Here is a 16,039-nt window from a genome sequence, read left to right as displayed (position 1 = left end):
GTAAGTTTTTTAAATTAAGATTGAGAAATAAGATTAAATTTTATTTATTTTAATATTATTAGTAAAATAATAATTTTATCCTTACAATTAATAGAAAATTTTAACAAAAGTTGAATGATAGGTGAATATTTAGATTTTCAAAACCTAGTAAGTGGAAGTTTGAGAATTGACTAAATTTTGGATGAGAATAAATCTTTTGGCCTTGGTTTAAAAACATTTTTTCATCTTTAATTTGTATAAATAATATATAAAATGACTTTCTTATCTTTTCACTTAATGAAATTTACTAATGAAAGTAAATAGCAAGTCGAAATCGGGTTTTTTCAAACTTAATAATAGAGAAGGTGTAGAATTAAAATACCTTTCAAAAGTATTGCTTTCTAAAACGTATAGCTTCAATTGACATAAGTTCGCTTGTCTATTATTTTAAATTTTCCTCCACAACATTTTTGTTGAATTAATAAAAATATAAAAAACCAAATTAATTTAAAAATAATATTTAATTTAGAATTGTATTCACAAAATTAGAATTCCAACTCATATAAGTTTAGTATGGGTTTTCTGTGGTGGTCCAAGACGATATATCAGGCCCAGTTCATAGCCCAAAATTGAAGGACAATTTCGTAAATTCGAATATAACTAGGGTTTATAGAGTCTGTATATAATCGCTTTTCTTCTTCCTCACATCCCACTTGCTCGCCGTCACGGGACTCTTCACTATCTCACTTGCAAGGTCTGTCTGTCTCTCTTATTTTGAATCTACTTTCAAGGGTATGCTTCACTTTTCTGAATAAAATTCTTTGTTCTTAAAATTACGATCTGGGTTTTTGTGTTCTTCAGGAAGGAAATCTGTTAAACATCCGAACTAAAACAACAAAAATGTCAGGGTAAGTATACTTTCATTAATTTTTTATGTATGTGGGTTTTTTATATTACATTAAATGTAATTACTCTTATGTTATGAGGTTGTACAGATTTGAATTTGTCAAATAATGTTTAAGTGCTTTATGTTTTTTAATGTTTTGTTAATTGAAATTAATTTTCCAGTATAGACTCTTGCGTGTTATGATTCTTTTGTTAGCAATTTTTTTCAGAGTTTATGGGAAATAAATAGTTTGCTAAATTAAGTTGTTTTATTTTTTAAAACACTGTAAAATATTAATGGATGTAGTGTGTGATCTGTTAGGAAATTGGTTGTTTAGTGGTGGAATGTTTGGTTAACCTTGATTAGAACCTACTTGGGATGCAAGGTTTAAGCCAAAATCTGGGGCTTAGTATTGAACTTTTGTGTTTTGGGAATTGAAGTGATTTGTGCTCCGAATGTATGTTAGAATTTACTATTACTGTTTTGTTGATTTTGGAAAATTAATTTTGCAGTGAAGAGGTTGTTCCTGCAGCTGAGACCACCCCAGTCCCTCTGGGTGAGGCAATGGATCTCATGACGGCATTGCAGGTTGTGCTCAGAAAGTCACTTGCTCATGGTGGGCTTGCTAGGGGCCTGCATGAAGGTGCAAAAGTGATTGAGAAGCATGCAGCCCAGCTGTGTGTATTGGCAGAGGACTGCAACCAGCCTGACTATGTCAAGTTGGTGAAGGCTCTTTGTGCTGACCACAATGTGAGCTTGCTGACAGTTCCTAGTGCAAAGACCCTTGGCGAGTGGGCTGGTGTAAGTATTATGAATTGTTGATTTTTCTGTCTAGGATCTTTTACTCTCCTTTATAGTTTGCAAAAAAGTCTTCGTTGCTTTATCATATCTTTTGTGATGGTAGTCATATGTTGCAAGCATATCATATCCCTACTGTGTTACCTTGTCAATTTTTTTGTCAAATGATGTTAGTGCAGAGATAAAATAATGTAACTTTCCATCTGGTTCTTGTTTGAATGGTTGAAGGAGAGTCGTGGTTGCTTTTGTGGACATTGCATAGTTTTAGTTACTGTGGAAAAAATGCCATGATTAAAAGAAAACTGACTACCTTTCTGGTTTGTGGCTGTAGAGTAACACTTTTTTGCTGTTGTCACCTCAATTAATGTAAAATAGGCTTTGGCATCTAATCTAAATCATATGTAGCTGTTTTCCTCGGTTACAGTTTACAATTCTTTTTTTTTTTTTCCCAATCAGGTTTCCAATTGTTTGTAGTCTGTGTAAAAATCATAATCTTATGATACCACTCAGTTGGGAGGAATTTTTATCGGTCTTTCTCACATTATAAAGTTTCTTATTTTATTGGTTTTGCATTGAATTTTTTGTTACAACTTGCAACATGTTGTTTACTCGAAGATTGACAATGTTTATTACTACTGTTAATGTATGTTAATGTTGCTTTGGTTGCAGTTGTGTAAAATTGACTCTGAGGGAAAGGCCAGGAAGGTTGTTGGTTGTTCCTGTGTTGTTGTGAAGGTGTGAATTGATCTCATTGGACAATGGTATATTACATGATAATAATTTGTCTTCTAAATGGTGTTTTTAACTTTTTTGTTACTGGTTTTCAGGACTTTGGCGAGGAAAGCGATGGTCTTAATGTTGTCCAACAGCATGTTAAGTCTCACTGAGTAGTTTCAAATGGTCCTAAACTCATTTGATGGGGGTCATAATTAGACGATATTCATAGAGACCTCTGTTTTTTGTTTAATTTGTGGGCTGTTTTGCTCGATAGAATTCCTTTTTTTTTTTTTTTTTTTCGAGTGTTCAGTTATTGCCTTAGTGTTTTGTTTAGCTTAATTGCAATTGAACATCTCATTTTCATGTTTTTGGCTGGATCTAGCAATTATGTTTTGAGCAAAAGTTGACACTTAGAACATGCTAATTTATCATATTACAAGCTTTCCTTGAATTTGAATATACTGAAAATTTGGACGGATTTTTAAGTTTAATGAAAAATTTTAACTATCGATACTGAAAATTCCAGAAGTTATTTTAAAATTTAATTCGGAATAATGTATAATCATATGTGCTGTTGAGAAGTAAATTGAACGGTTATTTGATTAAACTTCTCAAATAAAAGTCTATTTTAAATATTGAATTTTTGTAAAAATAACTTTACATCCCTCAAGTATCAATTTTAGCTGTCAAAGTTTGTGGAGGGATGGAAATTTGTCATTTCAGTAATACTCAGTCGGCAGCGTTAAACACAAATCATTATTACCAAGACATGGATGATATTATATTTAGTCACAAATTATCAATGTGGCCGGGCCAGACGCACTCTTTGTCAAGCCAAAAAGTGAAGCGCCGAAGGAGGCGAGTGGCGAAAGTCGCAGCAACGGATGTAAAAGTAACTTATAACGAGCCAAAGTGAATGCATAAAGTGGGCAGAATCCGAAACTGGGCTCTGTTCTGTGCTTCCTTCCTCCATGTCAACAGTCAACACTTAGCCTCCTGTTTGCTTGTTTTTCCTATTTTTATTTCTTGAATTGGGTAAATTTTAGGCAAGTGATTGTGTTTAACAGCTGCAAGTATGTTGTTTCCTTTGTGGGGTTTCACTTAGTAATCAACATTTTCATTTTGGAAGTGTTAACTAAGTGTAAGCCTTTTAAAGTTAGTGCTCTTTAGGGGTGTTTTTTTTTTTTCTTTGTGGGATTGAAAATGGGCTCTTCAGGGAGAGATGTGGAGCATGAGGAACAGCTTAAGGAGGTCGGGAATGTGCTGCTGAGTCCTCCATCTGCCATTGATGAACTTACCGCTCTTCTTGATGTAATGACCAGTTTTTTATTTTTATTATTATTTTTTGTGAAAATGGGTTGATTGTATTCTTGTTTATTAATGTTGGTGTGCAATTGTAATGTTTTGGGTTCTCTGATTCTTGAATGAAATGTTAAATTATCAACTGGGTATTATTTGGGTTTTCAGGTGTTTACAAACAGACTATGTTTTTAATATATGCTTCAATTTGTATCCTGGTTACATGTTCATTCAGAATATTCAAGTGCATGTTATTGCAGTATAGCTAAGTATTGTAAGTGTCAAATGGTGATTTTTTTTGGGTGATATGTAAGCTTCCTTTTTGCATTTCTTGTAGTATGGTATAATATGTTTGTATTAGGACTTGATTTTTTTTCACTTAAATTCATTTTCGTTCCTCAATTTCTATTCCATAATGAAAATAGATGTTTGTTTGTGGAATCAGTGATAAGAAGTTAACGGTCTCTTTCGAAGTATTCAATGGCACTATCTTTACATGGTTTTATATTATCAGTTTCTGGCATATTTTGTAAATTAAGATTGCTTTTTGAATCAGTTTAAAAGTTTCTTTAAGCTAATAATTTTTATTGTGATAGGAGCTTCTTTTTTATGGTACTTGGATTTTTGGTTACTGATAGTTAAAGTGTAATTTTTATAGTTTTCACTCTGGGAAGTTCTTATTTAAAACAGGGGCTAGTTGTAGTTTGAGCTTCATATCTGACAATGCTTTTATTAACTCTATCTTGGCTACTTGCCAAGCTTCACCAGTGCCATAGCTTCCTTATGGATTTTTCTTGCTTCTCATTCATTGCTTCATTTCAAACAAAACTCCTTGGGTTAATTCTATTGGTTTGATTTGTTTGCTAGAAAGCTGAGCACTTGCTTGCAAATGTGGAACAAGCACCTCCAAGGTCAATGCAAGATGCACTTCTACCGTCAATGGAGGCATTAATTGCTGATGAGCTACTGAGGCACTCAGACACAGATGTGAGGCTATCAGTTGCATCTTGCATTAATGAAATCACCTGAATAGCAGCCCCAGAGGCTCCCTATGATGATGACATTATGAAGGTGCTATTCTGATAAATTTTTAATCTAAACAGAAATTTGTAACTGATGAGCTGCAGTTAGAGGATGATTTTGTTGACTCTTATGTTTTCTGTTTAAAAATTATTGGTGGATAGGAAATTTTTGAGCTGTCTGTTGCAGCTTTTGAGAAATTATCACATGTCTCTGGTCATTGTTATACAAAGGCAGTTTCCATTCTTGACACTGTTGCGAATGTAAGTTCATGCTTGGTGATGTTGGACCTTGAGTGTGATACATTGATTATTGAGATGTTTCAACATTTCCTAAAATTCATTAGGTAAGTTCATTGTCCATATTGTTTATTGTATTTCTCTATCTCTTCAAACTGACGTTAAAACTCATACCAATTTCTATAAACTCCTCAAAGATAATTCCCTGTTTGATGTAAAGGTCAAACTGATGTTATATCCCATGGCTTGAATATTTAATATGAATATTCCATACAGCTAGACAAAGTTGTTCAACTTATGGGATCATAACATTCAGTTTCAGTCTTGAACTTATGGAACTATAATAGCTGGAACAAAATCCATGTTTAGAACCTAGTCAATTTGTGTGCATGGAGTTATAATATAAAATTCACCATATTGATGATAGTATGCCCAAAAGTCAACTGAGCTTTCATATTTATGGAGCATTGGGCTCGACAAGGCAAGACCAAGGTGAATTATGTATGATCCATACACTTTTGGACTATGATTTAGTTATACAGTTATACTCAGGCGAACTAAAGTCATGTGCTTGTTGATGTATTCACATAAATGCAACATTGGCTCTTTACCGTTTTGTATTGGTGAATAGGATGGTAGTTGTCAGCTCTTAGACTTTTATGGTAGAGAGATATTTTGGCACCATTTAATTAATTTTCTAAGTCTCTCAAAATATTTTATTATTGTAGTAAGCTGAGGTAGTCTTTGCTTCTCATTTTACTTATGTAGTAGTCGAGAACTTGATGTCCTATTTCATTTCTTAGCACCACAACTATCAATTACATCTTCCGTTAGTGATTAATTACTAATGGTGTTTTCCTGCTAATTCTAAGGTCCAACCATTGACATGCTGTATTTTCATCTATGGAAACAATTATGACCCTGGTCATAGATGAAAGTGAAGATATTTCCTGGGATCTTCTCAGTGTTCTCTTAGCTAGTGTCCGAAAGGAGAATCAAGTAATTACTTCTTGTTCAATATTTTCTGGTCATAGTTTTAATTGTTTTTTCTAATTTTAATTTAGTCCTTTCTGTTCTGAAATTTCAGGATGTTTCTACTGTTTCTGGGAAGCTAGGAAAGAAGTTTATCACTAGTTGTGCTGTTAAGCTTAAATCCAGTTTCATGGATGCAGTGCAGTCTAGAGGCATTGCTTTGGATGAGTATGCTGAGATAGTTTCCCATATTTGCAAAAATGAATATAAAACTCTCCAGGGTCTTGATTGTAATGGGAAATACTTGGTATGTTTCTCCTCATATCACTAGTACATGGTTGGCATTCCCATGTTGGAGATGTTGTCTTACCCTCATGCAATTTTTTGCTTTGATTGAATACACTGTTTATTTAGTTTTGATTTCATTTGCTGAATTTAAATCTTTGAAGTTTGTTTCTCTAATAATTTCCTGAAGCTAATCTTGATTCTTAGCTGCTCTTGTTTTGGGCGTTTTCCTCTTTCCTTGGATTTTTGAATAGAAGAAAGTGAATAGATTCTATAATATAATGAACACAAAAAAGGTTTTCAGCTAGAGACGATTATAAAATGGCCAGCAGAAAATTAAAGCAAAGGACAGTGCTGTGCATCTGCTATGTTCATGATTAGTAAGGGATATATATAAACTGGTCAACTAATTTGTATGAGATGTGTATAGAGGACTTTGTTATGCAACTTCAGCAGCATAGGGTGATGATATAATTATAATGAAAATGTGTTAGGACTAATGTTTATGTCTCTCTTAGGAAAAGAAAAAAATAAAGAGGGGAGGGCAGTTGGTAGCAAACAGGAAGAGAGAAGGGTTTCAACTATACTAACAAATCAACAACAGGAGAAAGAGAGACGTGGCATATCATTAGAGGAAGAGAAGAAGAGATTAGTTGAGGAAAGGAAGAAAAAGGGAGCGGGTGGAAATGCAGGCAGAAGGAAAAATTTCAGGAATGTGGGTGGGAGAGAGCCAGCCTCTCGGAAGTTGAGCAAGAAAGAAGCTGGTGCACTGCATTTTGTGTTTTTGTGGATTTTGGGGAATCAAGTCTGTTTGTTCTAAGCTGGTGTTATTGAGTGTAATCTGTTCCGGTGTTGTACTTTGATAACTATCTATGTATTAGCTGAGAAATAGTCTTTGTATTGATGAGAGAATATTGTAACTAAATTAAAAAAATCAATCAATACAATTAGTATTTTTTGCATCCATTTACAAATACATGTTCTGTTTCTGGCTGTAAGTGCTTGCTTCTGCATTACTTCCATATTGGTGATTGAGTTGTGAGGTGTGGTTCTGCCTGGAATTGCTCTGGTTCTGAAGCATTGCTCAGGTACGCATCAAAATGTTTGTAGAGTCTATGGATGTTATTTTCAATGCATGAATATTTTAAACACACGGAGTAAGGTATTATGCTACATTCTTATTTTTTGGTACATGTTCTTTCCATGTGGCATGTATATGCTACATTCTTATTCGTCAGTATAGCAATGCCTTAAACTATCCTTGGTCTTATTGCTGGAAGAATAGAATTGGATGTTGGGTCATAAACTCTTGTATACCTCTTTCTCACTGTGGAACAAGCTTTTTAAGTGTCGTTTAAATTCATCATAAAAACTCTGGATGGAATCAATGGCTGTTTTGATCCAACTTGACCCTTTTGGTGCTAATACTGGCTGTATAAACATGCATCACTATGTTTTTAAATGCCTGATAAACTTCTTGGACAAATCTGGTTTCTTTTGAATCATGTAACTGGTAAACCAGGTCAATGCTCTTGAAAATCCGGTAGATGAATTAAGTGGCCATTAAAATTGATCATGAAGGAGGTCTCTATTCCACTTGTAAATCCTTGTGCCTGATCTATATCTTTTTCTTGTTACAAAAAAGTGAAACATATTTTCATACATAGCCATCGAATTTTCCTGAAATGCATACAAGACTGTCGGTCATATCATTAGCACTGAAATAAGAGCAGTTTCTGTGAAAATAATCATGATTCAGGACAGAAATTTTGATAAATTGCATTAGCATGCTTCTGGCAGATGAAAAATTGAGCTTTTTGATATTACATGACCTTGATGACATTATGTCTGAACTGTTGCTATATATTTTGTTTTTATTTTTGTTGTTGTTTTAATAATCCTTTCATAATAGTTGTAACTTACATTCAAATTTCTATTGATCAGACGACTAACAGATTAGATTCTGTTTCTCATGGAGAAGTTTGCCACAGTGTGGATAATATTTTCAAGACGATGAAGTGTAATGGAACTTCTCCATCTAGGAATGATGAATCCATAGATAATAGGACCTCAAAAGTATCTGAGCAGTGTACTTATGCTGACCATTCCAGAAGTATTGATGTGAAAGGCATTGCTGAACCTGATAATTTAGACTCTGTGAGGAATGTCAAGTCAGATACCAAGCCAGAGAGTGCTTGGAAGAAAAGGGGTAGATAACCTAATTCCTTGATGAATCCAGAGGAAGGCTATGACCACTCTTGGATTTGTACTGGAAGAAAAAATTCTGAATTACCTGGTCGCAAAAGATCTCATGATGAGGAATTTCATTATTCACCATCTGTAGATCCAGATTCCAAGAAGATAGCTTTTCTGCCAGCAGAAAAGAATGTGGGTGAACCTGCTTCTTCCCCAACCGCAAAAAGCCACATTAATGAGGAAAGTCATCCTCGAAGGGGTTGGCCAAAAAAAAAAAAACGGAGCATGGAGGATCAAAATGGTGATCTCAATTCCCTCTCAGTGAGATTGATCAAATCTGCAAATTCTATGTTGAAAAAGGAGCCTGAAAACAGACATGACAAAGACATAAAACGACATAAGTGCTCATTAGAAGGTGAACTTGCTGCAAGGGCTAGTGAAGAGACTGCTGCAGCTCCTCAATGTGGAGTTTTGGAGAATGAAATTGATGTCCCAAGTGGTCTCAAGGGAAAACCACAAAACCTGCCAGCTATTAAGGCAAGGGGAAAGGGTATCAATGAGGACAAGCCATCAGTCCAGACAGATGTCAAGAAAGGGAGTTTGGTTGTCACTACTTCAGCTAATGGTATTATTGATGCATCTAATACTAAGGTACGGAAAAAAGAGAGGAGTTTTATTCTCTTAAAATCTTGTTAATTGGTAAAGTCTTTGTTTTGTTATAAGCTCTCACATTATCTTCCTTTCTTGTCAATCATGAAGGAGGGAGAACTTCTAAAGTTGTGGGTAAATCATCAAATAGAGATGGAAATAACTCAGAGAAAACTCCTATCACAGAAATCAAGAAGAAATACACTTCCTGGAAGAAAGCAGTAATAAACTTATTTGTGGGGTCTATGACTTGTCTATCTTCTTTTGGTTTCTTTATAAATGTCGGCTGATATAAGCTCTAATGTTTTTAACCTGCTTGTCAACCATATAGAAGAGGAATACTGCATCTAAATCATCAAATAGAGATAGAAATCACTCAGAGGAAACTCCTAAAACCAAAGTCAAGAGGAAGTGTACTGCTGGGGAGGAATTGGTATGAATTCATATTGTTTGTCTGCTCTGGAGCTGGTAATTTTGACATGACATCATTTTCTGGAAAGATATTGACATCATTTATTCTTATCTTAGAAGTGGCCAGTAAAGAATTATTTTGACATCTTTTGCTATAGTGCTATATAACATTCATTAGCTAAATTATTCAACCTTTGTTATTATTCACAAACTGCAGAAGAGTAGCATTGATATCTCCATCCCTTAGACGTCACTTATAAAAAAAAAAAAACTCAGAATTAGTTAATAAAATATCAAATAGAGCAAATAAGTACTGTCTACATTCATCTAGAAACGCTTTTGTTTTTTTCTTTTCTCCTTTGTTTCCTTGATCCCAGTGGAACAGTGTTTTGTTGTAGCTTATTTGTACGCTGAAGCTCAGGATTTTCTCATCAGATGTTTAGGAAGCTGAACCACTTGCTTGTTTTGAACATATGGTCCCCTTAGTTAATTATACTGGCTTATTCTGTGGATTGCCTTAACTACTCCGCAAATCATCTTCTTTGATCTAATAGTATTTTATTTGCTTTACCCTTCTGTATCTCTTCATCTCTTCTTAATCTTAATGTCATGTTTCTGCATCTTTATGTTTGTTTATTGTTCCAATTCAGGCTTCTGAAATGCGTGGCACAGTGAGCAATTGGTTGGTAAGAGAGTAAAGGTTTGATGGCCAATGGACAAGACGTGAGTACTTCAGTGCACCTTGCTTCATAATTTGCTGAGTAATATTCTTTTTAAATAAAAATTCTTTGTCTTCTATTTATTTATTTATTTATTTTTGGTCTTGGCAAGTTGATTGCTTTCATTGGCTTCTGCAATTCCAAGTCTCATTCTCTAAAGCATTAGAATTATCCTTCACCTCCTAACGGTCAATTTGGAGATTGAGATTAATCAAGTAAGCCTGCATATGTCCTATAGTTGTGTTACGATCCAGAACAATCATGCCTCCATTTCATTACAGGACTAAGCGTGATCTCTTTACAAATTCATTTAGGTTCTAACACATAATGCTTGTCTAAGAAGGAACTAGTAGCTGGAGATTGTTAGACTAACACTTAAGGCTTGGTAACTGCCTAGCAATAGTATTGCATGTGATGTAGCTACATCAACTCACTGAATGAGTGGGCAAAGTCTTGCATACTATATGCAAGGCTTCTGACATGGAGGAAACTTGACTAAAAAATGCATGGTCTTCATCTGGTGATGGATTGGGGCAAAGCTTTTGTAATGTCACTTATTGTTTCTCGGTGCTTTGTATGTTTGGCAAACATTGTGTTCCCAAGGTCTCCAGAGCTACCCAAAGTTCACGAATATTCATTTGTTAAGGATACAATGATGTTGTATATTTGTGACTATGGAATTTTGAGCCCTTTGCCCCGTAGCTGTATTTATCTTTCACCATGGATATTTGTCAGACACAAGTTGAAACTTTGTTTTTCTCATGAGGCACTTTTTCTTGTTCTACAGGTTTTATGAAGGTGTCATTGATTCTTCTGACTGCATAAAAAAGGGGCACAAGGTAAAATGAATTCGAATACGATATGGATAATCTAATTTATACCAAAGGTCTTGTTAATTTACAAGTCATTGTGCTGTTTCTTACTGCCTATAATCCATGGTCTATCATTTAATACCTAATGTGTTGTTAAAAATTCTTTCTTTTTGTGGATTTTGCATAGATATTATATGCTGATGGGCACGTAGAGAGATTGAATCTTGAAAGACAACGTTTTAAACTGGTTGGAGATGTTGATTTGTCAAAAGAGGTGAGTTTTCTGCTATTATGTGCAATTTTAATTTTCTTTACTATGTTAGCAATTCCCATGTAACATACTGATACTATAAACAGGGACAAGAGTTGATGTGCTAAAATCTGATTCTTCATCCCATATGTAAGTATTGCTCATCAGATATACTTTTGCCTTCTTGCAGAAGTCTTATATTTTAAGGTTTAAACATCCAACACGGGAGTATACTTTGTACCTTTTGTTCTTTTGCACTAGAATAGTCACCAATTTTATATTGTAATGCAACAAGATGTATAAGATGTATTTTTTGTGGTTTGTTAATTGGTCACATCGTATTCTTAAAATGCTTTTGTTTTATCATTCAATGAACGTGTTTTTTTTTTCGCTCAAATCCCAATGTAGTTGTTCTTTGTGGTCAATTCCTTTGGCTTATACATCTTTGATTTTTCTTTTCTTTACATGAGCAGATCGCAGAGGGAAAAACATGAGACAAAGTTTCAGCTGGTCAAAGAAGTGAAGGCCTCATCCTTGAAAAGGTTGGTCTATAATCTTGAATGAATTATGAATCAGTTTTTGGTATTTTTGGCCCTTAGCTAATAACATGGTTTTCTAGGAGTAATGATCATGCCATTGCATCCAAAGCGAAGGCTAGAAAATCAGCTGGTGCTTCTGCCAATGGTACTAAACTTGACAAAACTATTACCCATGGTGAACCAATGATCGATGCACCTGGAAAAGATTGCGGTTCGAAAGGGGATGATCACAACTCCATAAACAAATTGATAGTGAAAGACAGGAAACTGATATTGACCATAACCAGACCACAAAAGACTAATACGACCCCTATCAAGAGCAAAAGCTCTCAAGGTGATGGTGGGGAATTTCTAGGCGTTTGCAATACTGTCGGAGAGGATTTTGACAAAGAGAAAGAAGCAAAAAATGTGGAATGTTCAACCAACATTGAAGCGAAGGAAATACTGGACATAGACCAAGTAATATAGGGAGAAGAGGCTTGAAAACTTACAAGTTTGGGTTCTGTATAGTGGAAGTGTTGGTTTATATATAGTGGCTGTGTTTTTGAGGTGAATATCAGCTCATTTGTGCCTTCTTATTTTGCCAGAGAGCTGTAAATTCATCTTCTTCCCTCTACTGTGTAATGGGGTGTAGAAAACTGAGGTCACAGACAGACCATTTAGACTGCAATTTAATTAGTTATCCATCTATTAAAGATCATATTTAAGTATATTATCATCATTTTGTGTAATGAGTTATTGCATCCCTTTTATCAGAAGAGTCAATTGACAGCTACGGATATGAAAAAAATAAGCTGCAATTTGACTTACATTGTTGAATAATTTCTATGATTAAGTTCACTGATTGCTTGGTTGGGTAAGAAAGCTAACTCATAGATTGATAATGAATAAAATAATAATAATTAACGGTAGGTGAAGATTAAACAAATAATGCCACAAAATTACACTATTAATTTATAATATATACATGCTCACGTGGATGAGGAAATAAAGTAAAACTTATGGGGTACTTCGTAATAGACTAGAATAATTTAATCTCATTTGAGGAGGCATTCACACAAAGGAGAAAAAAACAAAAACATTTGGGAAATTGAAATTTTTACCCTCATTTGGGTCTACATATATATTTATATTACACTTTTTACACTCTAAATATTTTTACTATTTTTTATGATAAAATACCTAAATTGCTCTTATCTTCAATCTTGAGAAACCAAAATAAAATTTACATATTACTTGCTTTTAATATACTCTAGAGAAAGAACATGTATAGATATTTAGTATCAGTATTTGAAACAAGATTTATATATATGTGTTAGATAAGATCAAGTAAACATAAAATTGTTGAGTTTAAATTTTTTAGATTAAATATATAAAAATTGTAAACTCAATTGATCTCATTTATCGAAATTTTGGTTGGCGTCAATCTCATATTAAAGTAGCACATGAAAAGATAATCCAAAAAACTACCCATGAAGAGCATGCATTGAAGTGTTTGGTGTTGAATATGCAAAGAATACATTAATATATATATCTCAAGAATCAAAACAAAAATCACGTGGGTTTGCAAGGAATAATTTGAAAATTTTGATAAGTTTGTAAGGAATAATTTGACTTGCAGGGAATAATTGCAGAGGAGAGATAATGCAATAATTTGTGCAATAGTATTCATGTGAAGTAAAATTTCATTTTTAGCACATATATATATATATAGCATAGATATATTCATTTTTAACATATCTATTTTATACATAAAGAGAGATCTAAAGTTAGCACAATTGAATACAAAAAAAATTCAATGAGTAATCGATCGACAAAACTTGTTAAATTTACAGAGATGAAATAATGACAGGACAAGTTTTTTATAAAACAGAAATATAAATGTATTATATCATATCAAAATTAATTCAATTTAAATTTCGCTTAAATTAATTTAATTTAATTCTATCATAATTTAATTAAATAAATCAAAATATTATCAAATATTATAATTTTAATAATATTGTTAATTAGCTATCGGTGATACCATTTTTTTATACAAACTCACTCTGACTCAGTGGCAACAATAAAAACACTTTGATTTATATAAGAGATTGAACTCTAAGCGAGTTCTTTTGTTGGTGTGTAGGCATAGGAAGATGACCCTTCTCTTGCAGGCTCTTAACGGTGTCGTATAGACACTGCTTCACTGGTGTAAACTCCAACCCTAGCTCCTTGAGCTTTTCGTTGGAGAACCTGTAGGGTTTTGCTCTTGGGTTCTCCTCATCTGAACACCTGCAATTATATTTGGAAACGCATAAGTAATCAATTCAATATGTAAATAAGAAGGAATAAAACTATGTATACTATGAGTTCCCCAATGAATGTCTCTGACAAAGACAATGTGTTAGGTGAGCACCATTCAATCATATTTCCTTTTGTAAGTATTTGTCTCTTTTTACAGGTTCTGTTTGTTTCCATCTTTATGGTGGGATTAGATTTTATCATTTACCTATCAAAGTTGGTAAAGCTGCTAGTGAGTCTTAGCTTACGCATAAACATTTCCAATTGAAAGTTGGCCTTTTAGCATCATCGTCAACCTCTCCAGACGAAAACTTAATAAGCATTAAGATTTTTAATTAAATTAGCATGGAGCCAATTGATGACAAATTAACACTAAAAAATGGAAGGAAAACTTACCTGGTGGGGATGGGGTATTCAGGGAAGAACTTGGAAAGAATCTCCACCACGTCGCCGCGGTGGAGCACGCTTTCGGCACAGAGGTACCGGCCAGCGGCAGCCGGATTCTCGTAAACAAGAATGTGGGCTAGTGCTACATCCCTAACGTGCACGTAGGCCTGAACAGAATTAGCGTAAGTCTTTGCGGAGCCAGTTAAATACTTGAGGATGTGAATAATGCTAGCATTGATTGTTGGTTGCAGCAGTGGTCCTAGCACCAGCACCGGGTTCACCACCACCAAGTCCACCCCTCTCTCCTTCGCCTCCGCCCACGCCGCCTGCTCTGCCACTGCTTTTCCGTAGCAGTACCAGTTCTGATCATAACAGAACAGATCAGGTAAGCAACAAAAAAAATATATAAACAAATTATATTTATTCCATAGCAATCCTATACCTACTTAATTTTTTTGTGTATATAAACAATACATATATTATATATAATTGTATAATTGAAAATTTTTGAATTTATGATAAAATATCATAACAGTAGGTGTATATAATTTTATTTTTTAGAAAATACTTTCGTGTTCTTGCAAAATTCAAGGTCGCTCCAACAAGACTCGTCTACGATGACATCAGGGCTCCGATTGGGGTCCATGTAGACAGCACCAATCGACGACGTGAAGACCACACGCCGGACTTTTGCCTCGGCCGCTGCAAGAATAACATTCTTAGTTCCAACCACCGCTGGCTCCACCATTTGTTCCTTCATCATTAAACAAACCAAATCATTTTTACTTATCACAGAAGCATAAAGGCAAATTCACTTCATTAAATAAACTATAATCATCAAACTGCATTACTAAACTTGAAATTTTAGGTGAACGTAGAGATTTAATTTCTCAACAACCGCAATTGGAGAAAAGAATATCGCGGAACCTACAATTAAAGTTTAGTGGTTTCGTTTGTTATATGTTTTCTTTTTTCCAATTTATAAAGGTAAATGACACATATTCAATGTTTTTTCTTTTCACTTTCTTGGCAACTAAACAGTAAAAAGAAACAAGCTAAGAAAATGAAAAAAATTAACAACTCACTGGATCATCTGTCACAGGCGAAGCAGAATGAAAAACTCCATCGCATTCATTAATGGCTTCTTTAAGACTCTCATAATCAAGAAGATCAGCTTTGCATAGAGTCAATCTTTCCTTTGCTCCTTCAAGCTCCCTCAAATGGCGATTCTTCGGATCATCTATATACACATACACACATTCATAACCTCACTCATGAACATAAGACAATCAGTGAACGAGAAATTCAAAAAAATGAAAATCAGTTAATTACCAGGATTTCTCACGGTTCCTTTGACATAATAGCCTCTTTCGAGGAGGAGCTTAACCATCCATGAAGCTATGAAGCCACCAGCGCCGGTGACACAAACAGTTTGGCCGGAAACTGGAGAGGCGTCAACTGGCATATTGGAATTAGGTGGAAAGAGTAGAAGAAGAAGAATGAAAGAGAATTTTTGTTGAGTATGAACAGCCAGTTAAGGTGAGAAAGAAAGATTATAGAACTGTTATTTATAAGAAAAGAAAAGTTCACCTTCTCACC

The 16,039-nt window shown here is 34.3% G+C and overlaps 3 protein-coding genes across 5 annotated transcripts; 2 read left to right on the top strand and 1 right to left on the bottom strand.

Annotated features, from left to right (window-relative positions):
• The first annotated feature begins 631 nt into the window (after positions 1-631).
• On the top strand, positions 632-2,798 carry LOC123218280 (40S ribosomal protein S12-like). The gene is made up of 5 exons (XM_044639626.1): positions 632-733; positions 841-887; positions 1,378-1,666; positions 2,333-2,398; positions 2,491-2,798. The coding sequence occupies exons 2-5, from the start codon at positions 880-882 to the stop codon at positions 2,548-2,550; spliced, it is 423 nt and encodes a 140-aa protein (XP_044495561.1). The 5' UTR covers positions 632-733; positions 841-879; the 3' UTR covers positions 2,551-2,798.
• Positions 2,799-3,090: 292 nt separating this feature from the next.
• Positions 3,091-10,923, top strand: LOC123218211. Of its 2 annotated transcripts, XM_044639504.1 has the most exons (6): positions 3,091-3,691; positions 4,547-4,750; positions 4,864-5,937; positions 6,026-6,217; positions 8,140-9,042; positions 9,151-10,923. In XM_044639504.1, the coding sequence occupies exons 5-6, from the start codon at positions 8,425-8,427 to the stop codon at positions 9,262-9,264; spliced, it is 732 nt and encodes a 243-aa protein (XP_044495439.1). In that variant the 5' UTR covers positions 3,091-3,691; positions 4,547-4,750; positions 4,864-5,937; positions 6,026-6,217; positions 8,140-8,424; the 3' UTR covers positions 9,265-10,923. The 2 variants fall into 2 exon arrangements, with proteins under 2 accessions (XP_044495439.1, XP_044495440.1); XM_044639505.1 differs by lacking the exons at positions 8,140-9,042; positions 9,151-10,923 and adding an exon at positions 6,714-7,161.
• Positions 10,924-13,775: 2,852 nt separating this feature from the next.
• LOC123218467 (cinnamoyl-CoA reductase 1-like) lies at positions 13,776-16,011 on the bottom strand. Of its 2 annotated transcripts, XM_044639929.1 has the most exons (6): positions 15,773-16,011; positions 15,526-15,680; positions 15,009-15,194; positions 14,450-14,802; positions 14,262-14,364; positions 13,904-14,044 (listed from the first exon to the last, which is right to left on the bottom strand). In XM_044639929.1, exons 1-5 carry the CDS (start codon positions 15,903-15,905, stop codon positions 14,298-14,300), a joined length of 894 nt encoding a protein of 297 aa, XP_044495864.1. In that variant the 5' UTR covers positions 15,906-16,011; the 3' UTR covers positions 13,904-14,044; positions 14,262-14,297. The 2 variants fall into 2 exon arrangements, with proteins under 2 accessions (XP_044495863.1, XP_044495864.1); XM_044639928.1 differs by lacking the exon at positions 14,262-14,364 and having other exon boundaries at positions 13,776-14,044.
• Positions 16,012-16,039: the final 28 nt, after the last annotated feature.

The sequence above is a fragment of the Mangifera indica genome, chromosome 6 (genome assembly GCF_011075055.1).
Source record: "Mangifera indica cultivar Alphonso chromosome 6, CATAS_Mindica_2.1, whole genome shotgun sequence".
In the NCBI taxonomy this organism is placed as follows: Eukaryota; Viridiplantae; Streptophyta; class Magnoliopsida; order Sapindales; family Anacardiaceae; genus Mangifera; species Mangifera indica.
Note: the sequence above shows the minus strand (reverse complement) of the source record. Positions and strands in the feature narration are given on the sequence as shown.